This window comes from Penicillium crustosum (genome assembly GCF_028827405.1).
Source record: "Penicillium crustosum strain IBT 35664 chromosome Unknown utg000001l_segment0_segment0, whole genome shotgun sequence".
Lineage (NCBI taxonomy): Eukaryota > Fungi > Ascomycota > Eurotiomycetes > Eurotiales > Aspergillaceae > Penicillium > Penicillium crustosum.
This window is the reverse complement of record NW_026623122.1, coordinates 6,105,833-6,119,436: the sequence shown is the minus strand read 5'-3', so window position 1 is coordinate 6,119,436 and position 13,604 is coordinate 6,105,833. Positions and strand designations below refer to the sequence as shown.

The 13,604-nt window shown below is 47.5% G+C and overlaps 7 protein-coding genes across 7 annotated transcripts; 3 read left to right on the top strand and 4 right to left on the bottom strand.

The window, feature by feature from the left end:
• Positions 1-1,330: 1,330 nt before the first annotated feature.
• N7487_002305 (ATP-grasp fold subdomain 2) lies at positions 1,331-7,020 on the top strand (the record flags this gene model as incomplete). Its single annotated transcript, XM_056870052.1, has 13 exons — positions 1,331-1,951; positions 2,005-2,034; positions 2,084-4,027; positions 4,095-4,215; positions 4,528-4,625; positions 4,699-4,820; positions 4,874-5,038; positions 5,104-5,486; positions 5,561-5,771; positions 5,822-6,426; positions 6,488-6,519; positions 6,582-6,874; positions 6,934-7,020. Exons 1-13 carry the CDS (start codon positions 1,546-1,548, stop codon positions 7,018-7,020), a joined length of 4,497 nt encoding a protein of 1,498 aa, XP_056734836.1. The 5' UTR covers positions 1,331-1,545.
• Positions 7,021-8,037: 1,017 nt separating this feature from the next.
• On the bottom strand, positions 8,038-8,954 carry N7487_002304 (RTA1 domain-containing protein; the record flags this gene model as incomplete). Its single annotated transcript, XM_056870051.1, has 3 exons — positions 8,038-8,116; positions 8,174-8,663; positions 8,735-8,954. 3 exons carry the CDS (start codon positions 8,952-8,954, stop codon positions 8,038-8,040), a joined length of 789 nt encoding a protein of 262 aa, XP_056734835.1.
• A 921-nt stretch (positions 8,955-9,875) lies between these two features.
• On the bottom strand, positions 9,876-10,342 carry N7487_002303 (uncharacterized protein; the record flags this gene model as incomplete). Its single annotated transcript, XM_056870050.1, is given in 2 exon segments — positions 9,876-10,154; positions 10,169-10,342. The coding sequence occupies 2 exon segments, from the start codon at positions 10,340-10,342 to the stop codon at positions 9,876-9,878; spliced, it is 453 nt and encodes a 150-aa protein (XP_056734834.1).
• A 664-nt stretch (positions 10,343-11,006) lies between these two features.
• Positions 11,007-11,567, top strand: N7487_002302 (uncharacterized protein; the record flags this gene model as incomplete). Its single annotated transcript, XM_056870049.1, has 1 exon — positions 11,007-11,567. One exon carries the CDS (start codon positions 11,007-11,009, stop codon positions 11,565-11,567), a length of 561 nt encoding a protein of 186 aa, XP_056734833.1.
• Positions 11,568-12,272: 705 nt separating this feature from the next.
• N7487_002301 (SUMO family protein SMT3) lies at positions 12,273-12,615 on the bottom strand (the record flags this gene model as incomplete). The annotated part of the gene is made up of 2 exons (XM_056870048.1): positions 12,273-12,332; positions 12,406-12,615. The coding sequence occupies 2 exons, from the start codon at positions 12,613-12,615 to the stop codon at positions 12,273-12,275; spliced, it is 270 nt and encodes an 89-aa protein (XP_056734832.1).
• Positions 12,616-12,693: 78 nt separating this feature from the next.
• N7487_002300 (uncharacterized protein) lies at positions 12,694-12,950 on the bottom strand (the record flags this gene model as incomplete). Its single annotated transcript, XM_056870047.1, has 2 exons — positions 12,694-12,803; positions 12,824-12,950. Coding segments are annotated over 2 exons (237 nt in total), but the record flags the coding sequence as incomplete, so codon positions are not given.
• A 95-nt stretch (positions 12,951-13,045) lies between these two features.
• N7487_002299 (uncharacterized protein) lies at positions 13,046-13,478 on the top strand (the record flags this gene model as incomplete). Its single annotated transcript, XM_056870046.1, has 4 exons — positions 13,046-13,048; positions 13,102-13,152; positions 13,230-13,242; positions 13,297-13,478. The coding sequence occupies 4 exons, from the start codon at positions 13,046-13,048 to the stop codon at positions 13,476-13,478; spliced, it is 249 nt and encodes an 82-aa protein (XP_056734830.1).
• Between the last annotated feature and the right edge of the window lie 126 nt (positions 13,479-13,604).

Genomic DNA, 13,604 nt, shown 5'->3' with positions numbered 1-13,604 from the left:
TCTCGGGATATACGGAGCTGTTGATTTGAGAATGCCACATCTGATATTCTTGTGTGGAGTGATCTAAACCCATTGATCCTGTTTTCCTAAACAACATGTCTCCCCCATTCGCTTTGCGCCATCTGGATTTATCTTCTTGTCTTTACCTTCTTCATCATTTGCATGTCCGGGCTTGATCGGTGACCCATACTGTATGTATGCAAGCGTGCTTCGTCCTTCTCCTTGGGAGGACTCATGGCAATGCAGATATTATTGTTCCTTGTGAATATTCTTTTTGACTCCTTGTCTTCCGCCACTCTTGTGTGCGGCTCATCCTGTGGATAGCAAAATCTCTGGCGTCATATTTTTCTGGTTTTCCATTTGCAAGCGTGATGTACTGTGTACCCCCTAGCGTATTATGAAGTTACCTCAACACCCTCCACAAAATCGTAGGATTTTCTATTGTAAAATCTGGTCGTAGTTGGTTATATGTTCTTTTTTAGCCCTATGACGCTGTGTTCACGTGACCACGAGCTTCCCCGCATGACCGGTCCCTTCGCCCGAAACGTCATTAGGACATGAAACGAGAGCTCATGCCGATATACTTCAAATTCCAAGACCTTCTGTGTCGGGTATACGGTAAACTACTTCCTCCGTCCCGAGAGTCGCCTTTTGTTCTTTATTAAAGAGCCAGTCGACCTTAATCTGTCAACGTCAACGCGGTCCGAGCTTTCTTTGTACATCTTTACCCCGAGCCAAGATACCTGCGGCAATGTGCAGGGTCCATCAGTGATTGACATTAACCTTGGAAGTAAGTTCTTAGCCTGGTCTATCCGGTATCCTACCCTATCATCTCCCTTTTAATTATCCCCACGGGGTGAGGGGCATATCCGACCACGACAAAGCCGTTCCATTGTCATCCTTCATGGAAAAGACTTTTAAGGTGTGATTTATACATGTTATAAACCCTCTGGATCTCCCATGGCACTTAAAAGGGCACCGTAGAAACCATAAACTACTTGTCCACGAGGTTCTTTTGTTGGCAATCATTTTGACATCTGACAAACGGTACAGCGAAACTCATCCGTTTCTCCGGCGCTATCATTCCGTTCTTCCACCGTATCACCCGGTCACACTAACCCGCACCTCGGGGTTGCATACTATTTGGACTATTGGACAAGTGCTCTGTAAGTACCTCGCTCAATCTGTGTTTCTTTTCCTTTTCCCCTTAGGCCCGAGCCGGATCCACAGACGTCGACTCTATAATTCCCCCATATAAAATTACCTTGCTCTCTTCCTGTCTCGCGCCGCCTTGATTTCTTCTTATCTCTGCATGATCTTTATTTTGTGACCTTCGTATATTTCCATACATCTTCTTTTCATCCCCTCGTCCCCTTGTCCATCTGTCTGCATTTGCACATGACATAGTCTCAATGCCATCATACTGCCTCCAAGACTGCCACTACTTCTACCGCACAGCCCTACGCCTCCTGTCAATCCCCACCGTCCTCGCTAGTCCCTACGCCTGATTTAACTTCTCTGGAAACGTTGAACACATCTAACATCATGTCTTACTCCTCAATGGCAGTCCGATTCTTCACAGCCCCCAAACCACTCGGTGATTCCATGGACACCGACTCAAACAAAAGATCCGGGTCTGACCCTCAAGGCCACACGGTCATGAGACCAAATGTCCCTACTGAGCAGCCCTCCTCTGAGGTTGCTGAGCCCCATACCCCTAAGAGCCAGGGCTTGACTTTCGCAAATCAGGATTCGCTGCCTAAGCTTCCTATTCCCGATCTGGAGGATACCTGTCGTCGGTACATAGATACTCTGCAAGGCTTGCAGAGCCCGCGTGACCATGAAGAGACCAAGGCCGCTGTTCGGGACTTTTTAAAGACCGATGGTCCTCTTCTGCAAGAACGGCTTAAGACGTACGCTGGTTCAAAGACAAGTTATATCGAGCAATTTTGTAAGTCTATTCATAACCCAGGATTTGGTGGGAGATTAGCTGATCATGGCTAGGGTATGATTCTTACTTGAATTTCGATAATCGTAAGTTGGATTCCTGTCGGCATTTTCGGCGCTCAGCTAATATTCGCAGCCGTTGTTTTGAATCTCAATCCATTTTTCCTTTTGGAGGACGACCCAACTCCCGCCAGAAATCACCAAGTGACTCGAGCTGCATCGCTGGTAATCTCATCATTGGCATTTGTTCGAGCTGTGCGTCGGGAGGAGTTGCCCCCTGATACCGTGCGAGGAACACCTCTTTGCATGTATCAGTACTCGCGCCTTTTTGGAACGGCACGTCTGCCTACCGATAATGGCTGTGTCATTAGCCAGGACCCTTCGGCCAAACACATGGTTGTTATGTGTCGGGGACAGTTCTACTGGTTTGACGTCTTGGATGACAACAGCGATTTGATCATGAGTGAGAAGGATATCTCGCTTAACCTGCAGGCAATCATTGAGGATGCGGCTCAAACCCCGCTTCATGAGGCTGCGAAGGGTGCTTTGGGTGTACTCAGCACAGAGAATCGGAAAGTTTGGTCGGGGCTACGCGATATCATGACGAAAGATTCCAGATCTAATAATGCGGAGTGTTTGAACATCGTCGATACCGCGCTTTTTGTCCTATGTTTGGACGGCACAGAGCCATCCACCACGTCCGAGCTTTGTGCTAACATGCTCTGTGGCACAAGTGAAGTCGTGAAGGGCGTCCAGGTTGGAACTTGCACCAACCGGTGGTACGACAAGCTGCAAATCATCGTCTGCGAAAATGGTAGTGCCGGTATCAACTTCGAGCATACCGGTGTGGATGGCCACACAGTGCTACGCTTTGCCAGCGACGTGTACACCGACACGATCCTCCGCTTCGCAAAGACCATCAACGGTCAATCCCCAAGCCTATGGGCAACTAGCAGTCCCGACCCAGCGAAGCGCGACCCGCAAAGTTTTGGAAACGTGAGCACGACACCGCGCAAACTAGAATGGGACATGACACCCGAGCTTAACATCGCGCTCCGCTTCGCTGAATCCCACCTCTCCGACCTGCTCTGCCAGCACGAATTCCAAGTCCTGGACTTCGAAGGCTTCGGCAAGAACTTCATAACCTCAATGGGGTTCTCCCCAGACGCATTCATCCAGATGGCCTTCCAAGCCGCGTACTACGGCCTCTATGGCCGAGTTGAAAACACCTACGAACCAGCCATGACAAAGATGTTCCTACACGGACGCACGGAAGCCGTGCGCACCGTAACACCCCAATGCATAGACTTTGTCACAGCATTCTGGGGTGAGAACGCCGCCGAACAAAAAGTCGACGCTCTCCGCGTCGCATGCAAAAAGCACACAGAGGCCACGAAGGAATGTTCAAAGGGTCAAGGCCCAGACCGCCACCTCTACGCTCTCTACTGCCTCTGGCAGCGCTCCTTCGACGAAAGCATCTTCCCGGACACCAGCTCAACAGGCGGATACTCCAGCCCCGGCGAAACACAATCCCAAACCCAAAGCCAGGGCCCCGAATCACCAAAACTCTCCTCTTCCTCCCCTTCAGACGACGGCCTCTCCTCGCCAGGAAGCAGCACACGCGCCTACCGCACAACATCCGCGCCGACCCCCGCTATCTTCGCCGACCCCGGCTGGGACAAAATCAACAACAGCGTGCTATCGACCTCGAACTGCGGGAACCCTTGTCTGCGACACTTCGGCTTCGGTCCTACATCCGCCGACGGTTTCGGCATTGGATATATTATTAAGGATGACTCGATCTCGATCTGCGCGAGCTCCAAGCACAGACAGACCTCGCGACTTATGCACACGCTTGAGTCGTATCTGTTTGAGATTCGGAAGCTGTTGCGCGCGACGAATCGCAAGCCGACAAGTCCGCGTACCAGTCGTGCGAGAGAGACTGAGGCACTCGCGGAGAGCTTGCAGTCTGAGTCGCATCGACGTGGTCGGCTTGTACGAGGTGGGGGTGGGCAAGGTGCTGAGACGCCTACTTCGGCTGCCGAGAGTAGCTTTATGGAGGATGATGGGATGGGCGGATGTAAGTTTTTCCCTCTTCTTCTGTGCCTTGGGTTGTGGTTCTTTTGCTAACTTATTATTCTTACTAGATGGCTTCTTTGATGCTGGTATGCTTCTTCATGCGCTTAAGGGTCTCAATGCGGAACGGGAACAACGCGGCGAGAAGCCTGCTAGGCGGAGATTTGTGGGGAAGAAGCTTCATCTTAATGAGTATTGATTGTAGGCTTGCAGCGGAAGAGAGTATCTAGTTATTTCAATTATATGAATTTATATCTTCAAGAGTCCTTAGTATAAAATCGGACACCCTCGGCAAATGTGGGGAAATCTCCGACACCGGATTAGCCGACTTAGCTTATAGCCTTCTTAACATATCTGAGTTTCAATTTCAAATTCAACATTGCATATAATTCATTCTATAGAATCACTGTATAAATCTACATGTGTATGTGTATTCCACCCTGAACGCCATGACTTTACACGCCCTCTCAAAACGGGCGCCCCAGTTGCGGACCCCCTAACAAGGCACTTCACAACCACCCCCCGCACCGCCAGTTATGCGGACACGCTACCAAACCTCAAGATTGGCGCACATACCAGAGTATTATTCCAGGGATTTACAGGTAATTCTCTCTGTTTGTTTCAATTGAAACGTCTCCCGCAATGGAATGCATGAAATGCTAATCCCTACCATAGGAAGACAAGCGACTGCCAATGTCAAGGAATCTCTTGAATGGGGCACTAAAATCGTGGGAGGCGTTAAGCCTGGTGTTGAAGGTGAACATCTAGGACTACCAGTCTTCCCATCTGTCAAAGCGGTATGAGTGGTAGATTGATTATCCTCTTGTTGGGGAGGATGTAATTTAACCAGTTGATTGACAAGCACTACCAGGCCCAAGAACAGGCAAAACCCGATGCATCCGCGATTTATGTTCCGGGAAACCAAACCGCTAAAGCCATTGAAGAAGCCATTGAAGCGGAAATCCCACTCGTCGTAGCTGTGGCGGAACATGTACCGATCCACGATATCCTTCGGGTATGACTTGCTCATGATTAATCGTGCTGGTAAAGGTTGAAATATCCTCGTTAACAGTATTACAGATCCACTCCATGCTCCAAACACAGTCTAAGACCCGTCTAGTGGGCGCAAACTGCCCAGGCATTATATCCGCCATTGGCAAATGCAGAATCGGCTTCCAGCCATTACCTTGCTTCGCGCCGGGAAATGTCGGTATCGTGGCTAAGTCTGGGACATTGAGCTATGAGACTGTGGCGTCAACGACTCGCGCTGGGCTTGGTCAGAGTCTTTGTATTAGTATGGGCGGTGATGTGTTGGCTGGAACGAACTTTGTCGATGCTCTCACTCTCTTCGAGAATGATCCTGATACTCGGGGTATTATCCTCGTTGGTGAGATTGGGGGTACGGCGGAGATGGATGCTGCTGAGTGGATTAAGGATTACCGACGGAGGACTGTGGATCCCAAGTAAGTTATTGTGTCTTTGATTTGGTTTTTAGGTGGTCTTTGGGGTTTCCGAATGCAATGCTGATATTGGATAGGCCCATTATGGCCCTTGTTGGAGGACTGGAAGCACCCCCTGGGCGCATTATGGGACATGCTGGTGCCTGGGCTGCGCCTGGGGAACCAGACGCAGAAACCAAGTATCAAGCGCTTGAACGTGCTGGCGCGGTTATGGTTAACCATCCCGAGAAGTTCGGCGAAGGGATGAAGACTTTGTTCGCGAATCAGTCTAGCCGGCCGGGTACAAATGTGAGTGTGCTTTTCTGGATCCGATTTAAGGTATACTGACATGCCCATAGCCACTTTCTGGGACTAGCTCACAAAAACGCGGGTTTCATACTATGAGACGAGTTACGCCAGTCTCGAGACGGATCGCTGAACACAAGCGTAATCTATACATCAAGCAGTTCCAAGCATTCGATATCCTCAAGCAGAAATCTATCCCTGTGAATGAGGCGGCTTCCAGTTTTGATGGTTCTATTTCTGTTTCCATTACAGTCGACAGAACAGCTTTATCCCCATGCATTATTGCTTCGCCGACATCCGACTTTAACACAGCTCAGTCGCAGAAATTTCCATTTCCTTACGCTCAGACGGAATTCGAAAGCTCAGTCATCGCTACTGTTGCCTCCCATTTGAGTCTTCCACCTTCTACACACAAGCAGCTTGCAGGAATTGTGCAAGCCCTTTGGGAAATTTACAAGGAGAAGGAAGCCTTTACACTAGAGACACACATTGGCATCTCCGCTGATGGTACTTTGGAAATCTACGGTGCGCGTTTCGGCTTCGACGATGCTGCATTCCGCAGCTCGGGTCGACAGGAAGATATCCACAAACTTCGAAATAAATCAGAAGAAGTCCCGGAGGAAGTTGAAGCCGAAAAGGACGGAATTGTTTACGTCAAGTATGTAGAAGTACATCCATGACTCCCAAGGTTGATCTGTATCTTTACTGACATACAATAGGTTGGAAGGCGAAGGCAGCATTGGCACACTTGGTATGTATTGCGATCTACACCTCGTTCAAAATAAAAGAATATTTACTTACAATATCCCATAGTCAATGGAGCCGGCCTTGCCATGAACACAGTTGACGCCCTCACTATCCACGGTGGCCACTGCGCAAACTTCCTTGACACCGGTGGCAAAGCTACTTCGGAGACTGTCAAGGCTTCATTCCGTGTGATTTGCTCTGACACGCGCGTCAAGGCTGTCTTTGTTAATATCTTCGGCGGACTGACTCGCTGCGACATGATTGCTGAGGGCATTATCTTGGCTTTCAGGGACTTGAGTATGAAGGTTCCTGTGGTTGTGAGACTGCGAGGCACGAATGAGGAATTAGGTCAGAAAATGGTAAGTGTTAATCTGAATATCCGCTACCATTGTCTAGTTGCTGACATGGATATTCGTAGATCGCGGAAAGTGGCCTGCCTTTGCATGCATTTGATGGATTTGAGGAGGCTGCAAAGAAGGTTATTGCATTGGCTAAAGGCCAATAATTACAGTATTTCCAAGTTTATATGTGGTTATACTAGACAGAACATATCGGCATAGATCTCTGTCTCAATCCCATGAAACGATTTAATGAAGCTTCTAGTCCGCGACCCGGTATTGAGCCTACAAGGCCTATATCTATTCTACCAAGAAGAATAAAATATGAAAGTGACATAGGAGACACAATGTCCACTAAAACTCTAGACCTGCTCCGAAATCGGCACAGAAGGTGTTTGTCCCAAAAGGAGCTCACTCATTACCTTGCCACTGCCCAGGCTGAGTCACCCCAGCACTATTATGACCAGTATTGATGTAAAGTCCGCTTAACACAGCTGGCTTAGGCCCCGCTGGGAATTTGCTGCAGGAACTAGCTATCATTTGTGAATCCTTCAGATCTCCTAGGAGAGACCATTTGGCCCTTATTACAATTGGCCTATCAGGGATAGCACGTGGGCGATAGCACCGACCCTCATCAAATACCTCTAACACATCGTCTAGTTCAAGATGGAGATACTGACAGGCCGACCTCCTGTGGCTCCGCCAGACGCCCCAGGACAGATATCATACAATCTATACAATCTAAACAAAGATTTTCAAGAATATCTGAAAGGAGATAGAAAAACACTTTGAAAAATAACCCCCCAAAGAAAGAAACGAAAAGGCACATTAAAGGTCCGACTATTGCTAAGATATCTAGAGAGAAGTGTTTTCGATATAAAAGATCAAATCTCCTCAAGAGGACCACCATCTCGGCAAAATGCGGTCCATGTAATGTAATCGCACCAGAATCAAACAAGATCCGGATATTTGCATCGTCGCTCTAGCTCTAGTAAAATAGATCCCTTCATTTCCTTCACTTCCTTCGCTTTCTTCACTGGTCCAGCATAATCTGAACGCATTTGTGGGAAGAAGTACCCTGGAGGGGTGACGCATAGGGCTATTACACCGATAGCACACATTCTGGGATCCATTACATATCAGCTCCTTGAAATCCCTAACCGGTTGCCTTGCCAAAGGGTAGCTTACATCGATTCAAGGATTGTAAAATCAAGTTCCTCCTGCATTATGGGGTTTTTCCACCCACCAGCCATCTCCGCGATACTGGGAACCCCAATATTAGTACTTACAGAGATTGAAATGATTTAGCCAATGACTTACCGATAGACGCAACGGATATAAGTTGTCATAAATGACGCAAAAATACCCCAGAAAAACACCCAGAAATTGCGACTGTTCCAAACTTTGTGGGCCTCCGCCGTCAATCCATCTTTCGGGGCGTTCTTTATACGAAGAAGAAAGTGGCCCGACATGACCCCAAATACCGTCAAGGTAACAACTTGCCAAACGATCCCAGCTAGCATGACATTACTGCCCATGTCACTGGTTTTGGATGTCTTAGCTGCTGCCGCAAGGCCACCACCAGCGCCTTGGAGAATCAACGAGATGACATCGCAGGTGACAAAAATGTAAGGATACCATTTCGCCCTTAGTGTCGAGTGTTGTTGCCCCAGGATGTTCACGCCATGCTTCAGCGTCAGGTATATGGCCGCTGACCAGAAAGCAGGTGCTATTGTCAAAGTGCAAATCTGCGTCTTAAAACCAGCGGATGAATATGGGTTTTGGTTGAGCAATATGCGACCAAAATAGCCTATTCCCTTGTGTCAATACTTTTCGGGAACAGTCAACCTGTTATTTTCGCGCAGTTGCAATTTGACGTACCAATCATCTCAGTCAAAGAACCGAGAAGCACAGCAGCACTAAACGACCATAGGCGCCATCTGATGATCTGGCCGAGTTGTATCAAAGAACAAACACCGAAGATCAAACAGAATTCGATGCTCAGCACAAAGTCGGGCGCGTAGCCGTAGATGGTGTTCTCAACTGGGTATTGGGGAGTCACCTCCGTGCATTTGATGGCTGCAGCGCGGATTTCAACCATGATTCCAAAGGAATATGCTTGGATATTCCATATAGAAAGTCACGAAGAGAAACCAACTTCTTTTCTCTCTCCCGGTATTTTTATATATCAAAGATATATATATAGCTATAGACGCACACATATATTTCTTACGTCCATCTTTCTTTGAGGGCCCATGGTGCCCAGAGTTCTCGGCCATGATAGATGAAGTCTGCATGAAAGGCATGGTTCCAGGGTAAACCTTTGTTGACTATTCATTTGTCAAATCTGAAAATACTGCAAGTATGGTAGATTGTTCTAACTTCACTGCCTGGTTAAACCTCTTATTCGCCCTACATGTCAAAGCAAAGCCTCGAATGGGCTGATTCAAAGGTTAAGTATATTAAATCCACCAGATGTGCCGGTGGAGGTATGCCGATATGGCTGGACAGCACATTGTAGAAGGCGTAAACCGAGATCAGCAGTAAGACTTGGTCATAAATATATGCTCATCATGATTCTTCTCTTTCATAGTCCATCGTAAATGGCGTTTACTGTGTTAGAAACCTCGTCCTAGTCTTAAAGCTGTACGTCGAGGGTCCGGGACCGGAAATCAGTCCAGCCCCTTTGTGCTGACCTCGGGGATATTGCCTAATAAAGCAATTATTTTGCAATCCGAGCTAGATATAGTCTAGATAATAGGTATTTCATGGATGATATAAAAGGTATGTATCTCTAGTTCGAGATGTGTCACTCTCCAGTTAATCAACTATCTACTTAGTACAACCTTAGAAAGCATCTAATTCACCTGGCATGGTTTCAATCAATCACCAATCTCCCTTTCAATCATGGCCAATCACCAAAATGCCCACTTTGAAGTAGAAGCCTCGTGTCATCCTGTTTCTATTTCAATGATAGATATCAGATTAATAGCTGAAAAGTTCAAAGGCAAGGTAATTATAGTCACTCACACTCGCTGTCGATTGGATGAAGAAGGAAGGCCGCATCAACTGATGGATCCGAGTGTTGAGCTTCCAACTCAGCACCCTCCCCAGCTGCTACCACTAGCGGAGTTCCCGAGAGTTGGAAGGTGAAGGTATTATCATCATTCTGGATGACTCTGAAAAGCTGTGCATCGTTTCCAAGTGTGTCCACTTTGCACTGATATTTGCAGGCAAGCATCCCCTCGGTGTAGATGTTTTCTATAAAGAAGTCGGGACCGGAAGCGACTAGACGCCAGTGCTCGGCTTTTTTACCTTCCGGGTGTAGTGTACTATCTCAACCTGATGTTTGACACCGATGGATTGTTGAATCCCCCAAACATCTCCAGAGCGTGCGGATTGAATCTCGTAGACCCCGGTACTTCTCAAGGCGATGATTTGGCCGAACAGACTGGCCAGGATGGCGACGGTAGCGATGGCGTATTTCATATTTATAATTTTGGTATGGTAGCTCTGCAATTCGATGTTGGAAAAGAACGATGATGGTACATGTGGTAGAGGGGGGGCAGGGGTTTAGAGAGAATTTATAGACAGATAGAAGGTCAAAGGATCAAAAATGATACTGAGCATTTTTTTGGGATGTTTTATTGTGTACTATGCTACTCCGCATTGTTATTGTTATATTGCTTCATCTAATGTAGGTTACCAATAGCTTGATACTCCATATAGGCATCAAACTGGGGGAAATGATCTATAAGTCAGTTTCTTTTGCTAGCTTCGGGGTTTTCAATGTAAGGGGTCAAATAAAAACTTGGCATCATATAATTTGAAGTTGCTATAAGTACATTAAACCCCTAAAGAATTCATTATAAACATGTTCGATTATCATTATTATCCCTGAAATAAAAATAGAAGACTATATTGATGCCTGACAATCCTAAGGCACAAAGCCGAACCAGAAAGGTCTAGCCCTTCTTTTTTTCTCCACGATCGACCAAGGATGCCACCCGGCGCTGACGCCATTAGTTCTATTTCGAGCCGAGACATCTTTCTTAAATTGAACTGTATTCTTAATCTTCCTGACCATTAACTACTCCGTACCCTTCTTGTATATTTATTTCCCTTTACACCCGAACTCCCACGTGCTAGTGCCATGTCTGATCCAAGCGCCGAACTCGAATCCACACTCCGCAACCTGTCCATAGGTGAAAAGGGCCCAGTGCAAGACATTTCCCGACCAAACGTGAAAAAAATCCCCACAGCAGCCGTGACCTCAAATAAAATACCCCGCAAACCCATCGCAGACTCCTGGGAAGATGAAGCAGACCTTTCTGATCCCGAAAGCGAGGAAGCTCAGCCCCGCGATGAAGATGCTAGCCCGGTGCTATCGCCAACCATCAGTGCCGAGGGACCGCTAGATCCCCCACCCACACCTATCTCCCCGCAGACTTCCCACCCGTGGATGGCGAGAGCTGCTTCTCCTGCTTCGTCGCGGGGACCTCCCACCCGTCGCCCGGAGAAGCAGACTGCCGTTGCGGAGCGGTTGATAGCCGGTGCATTGGGGATCCGCGCTCCGAAGCGGACGGAGCAGCAGCGCGCCTACGATCGCTCGATTAAGGAACAGGAGATCCGGAGGCGGAATCGCGAGCGTGAAGAGAAGGCTAAAGCTAAAGAGGAGGAAGAAAAGATGAAGGCTTCTATTTGGAACAGTTAGGATACTTTGAGGGAAAATCTTGGATAATATCAGGGGCTATCGGCCCTCGATACATGTGTACATATTGTTGAATTGGTCTTGTTTATATGTCTTCTCTCTGCGTGGTGTATTATCATGGACCAGGGAATAGGTGGCTCTTTGTTGTTTTACGTTTTTCTTGAACTTTACTAGCCCAGGGAGAAGAGACATCCACTGGTGGTCAATCGAATGCGGGTTCTCTGGCCCAAGAATTGATTGTTAACTCGTTTCTTGAGACAACCAATAGTATATATCGACGCACAAATGTGCATCGAGATCTAGTAGACAATTCAAGGCGATAATAAACGAGACAATGTGGTAACATTTGCACTCTCCTAGAAAAGAGTAGTCTCTACTAGTTTGACACAAGCCCCAGTTTCTTGGTCCTAGGTATAAATACAAAGCCTATGCCAAAATCAAACTACGGGATGCGGTCGAGTTGACCTCGAGGGAAATTTGTTATAGCGAAAGCACCCTAAAAGTCTGCAGAGAAGACTAGGTGACCTTTGATAATCATCATTCATAAGAAGAAAAAAAGCAGTATGAACGCCGCCCTTCGCCCATGGGCCGTCAATGAGGATCCTCTATCCACTGCTGGCCATCAGCCCTAGCGTATCCCCCCACGTATGTCACCCCAGCAGCCTCGTTTCGTTGGGAAGTGCGACTCTAGCATGTAGAGCTTCTGGTCTAGCAACCTCCAATCTGTTCCTGGTGGACCTCCAAGGTGTCGCCATCCGCCATATCGAGCTATTTGCAGTCAGTTTCAAAGTTCCGAGACACCAATGGATGGCGAAAAAAGAGGGGTGGGGGATGTCCATACAGTTTCGGGCGAATCTTCAGGGCGAACCCGGGTGCCATCAAATAGGAAACGAACAGTAGACATTTGCTTTCCTTGGCGTTCGCAGAAGGCATCCATAAGCTTCTTCAGCTGCGTTGTGCGCTTGATCTTGAAGAAAACTTCGTTGTTGTTATCAGTCACCTTAATGTTCAGGTGCTCGGTGGCGGGAGCGGCGCCTTCTTTGTCGGACATGATGAATGGATGTTGTAGTCTGGGTTTTGTTAGGCGGCTACTTCGTGTAGGGCACGGAATAGCGACGAGGCAGAATGCTTACAACGGTAGAAGCGAGTTCAGGAACCTGTTCAAGCGGGGCTTTGAATTATGTCTGAAGAGTTCAAAGATGGTTAGCCCGCGGATTCGACGCTTTTTGGAGGGCACATCTGAATTATGAAGTACTCACCTAGAAGACGAAAGCTCAGGAGCGAGATAGTGAAGGTTGTGGAAACGAAGTTAGAAGAGAGAGGAAGAAGAGAGATCAGCGGCGGCGGCAGAATAGCGCACTCGCCCCACGGTCTGAAGGCGGAGAATCTATTTTGCGTTTGGCTCTTCTATCACTTTCGTCACTTCCAAGGAACAGTGTGTCTACAACTGTTTGTACAGTACAGTGGTTGAGAATTGCATTATGGTATGAGATTTATCATTGTGAACATATTGCCTAGATGCTAAAGACCCTTGTAGGGTAATTTAAAGCAAGATCTGTCGCACGATCAACCCTGCAAACCGCGTGCTGTATGTGTTCCTGTCCTAAAGGCGTCCATTTAAAGAGTGCCTAGGTGGTATGCTAGCTCTTACTGACAATGCAACAGTGCGCCATTCAAGGTATTTTCCAATTGATAGCATATTCACACAAAACAAAAGCTTAACCAAAGCCAGATTGCTTGCAGAAAAATGACTTCAATGAGGACAAATGCCAGGCACAAATTGATGCTTTGTACGAATGCTGCAATGCCTTCTACCAAGCGCAAGGTGACCAGGCGTCTACCCTTAGCTGCCCTAAAGCAAATTTGCTGCGGCTGAAGATGAAACAACGAGCTCAAGCAGCAGAGAAGCAGTGAGGCTGGTTTATGTATTTTTAATCTTTTAAATTTCAAGTGACCCATGTCGAAGATGGAGGATGTCACAATTCCCTTGCGGTCTGAGGTTCCATATGGAGGAACCCAGGCTAATTGAAGAACTGCATT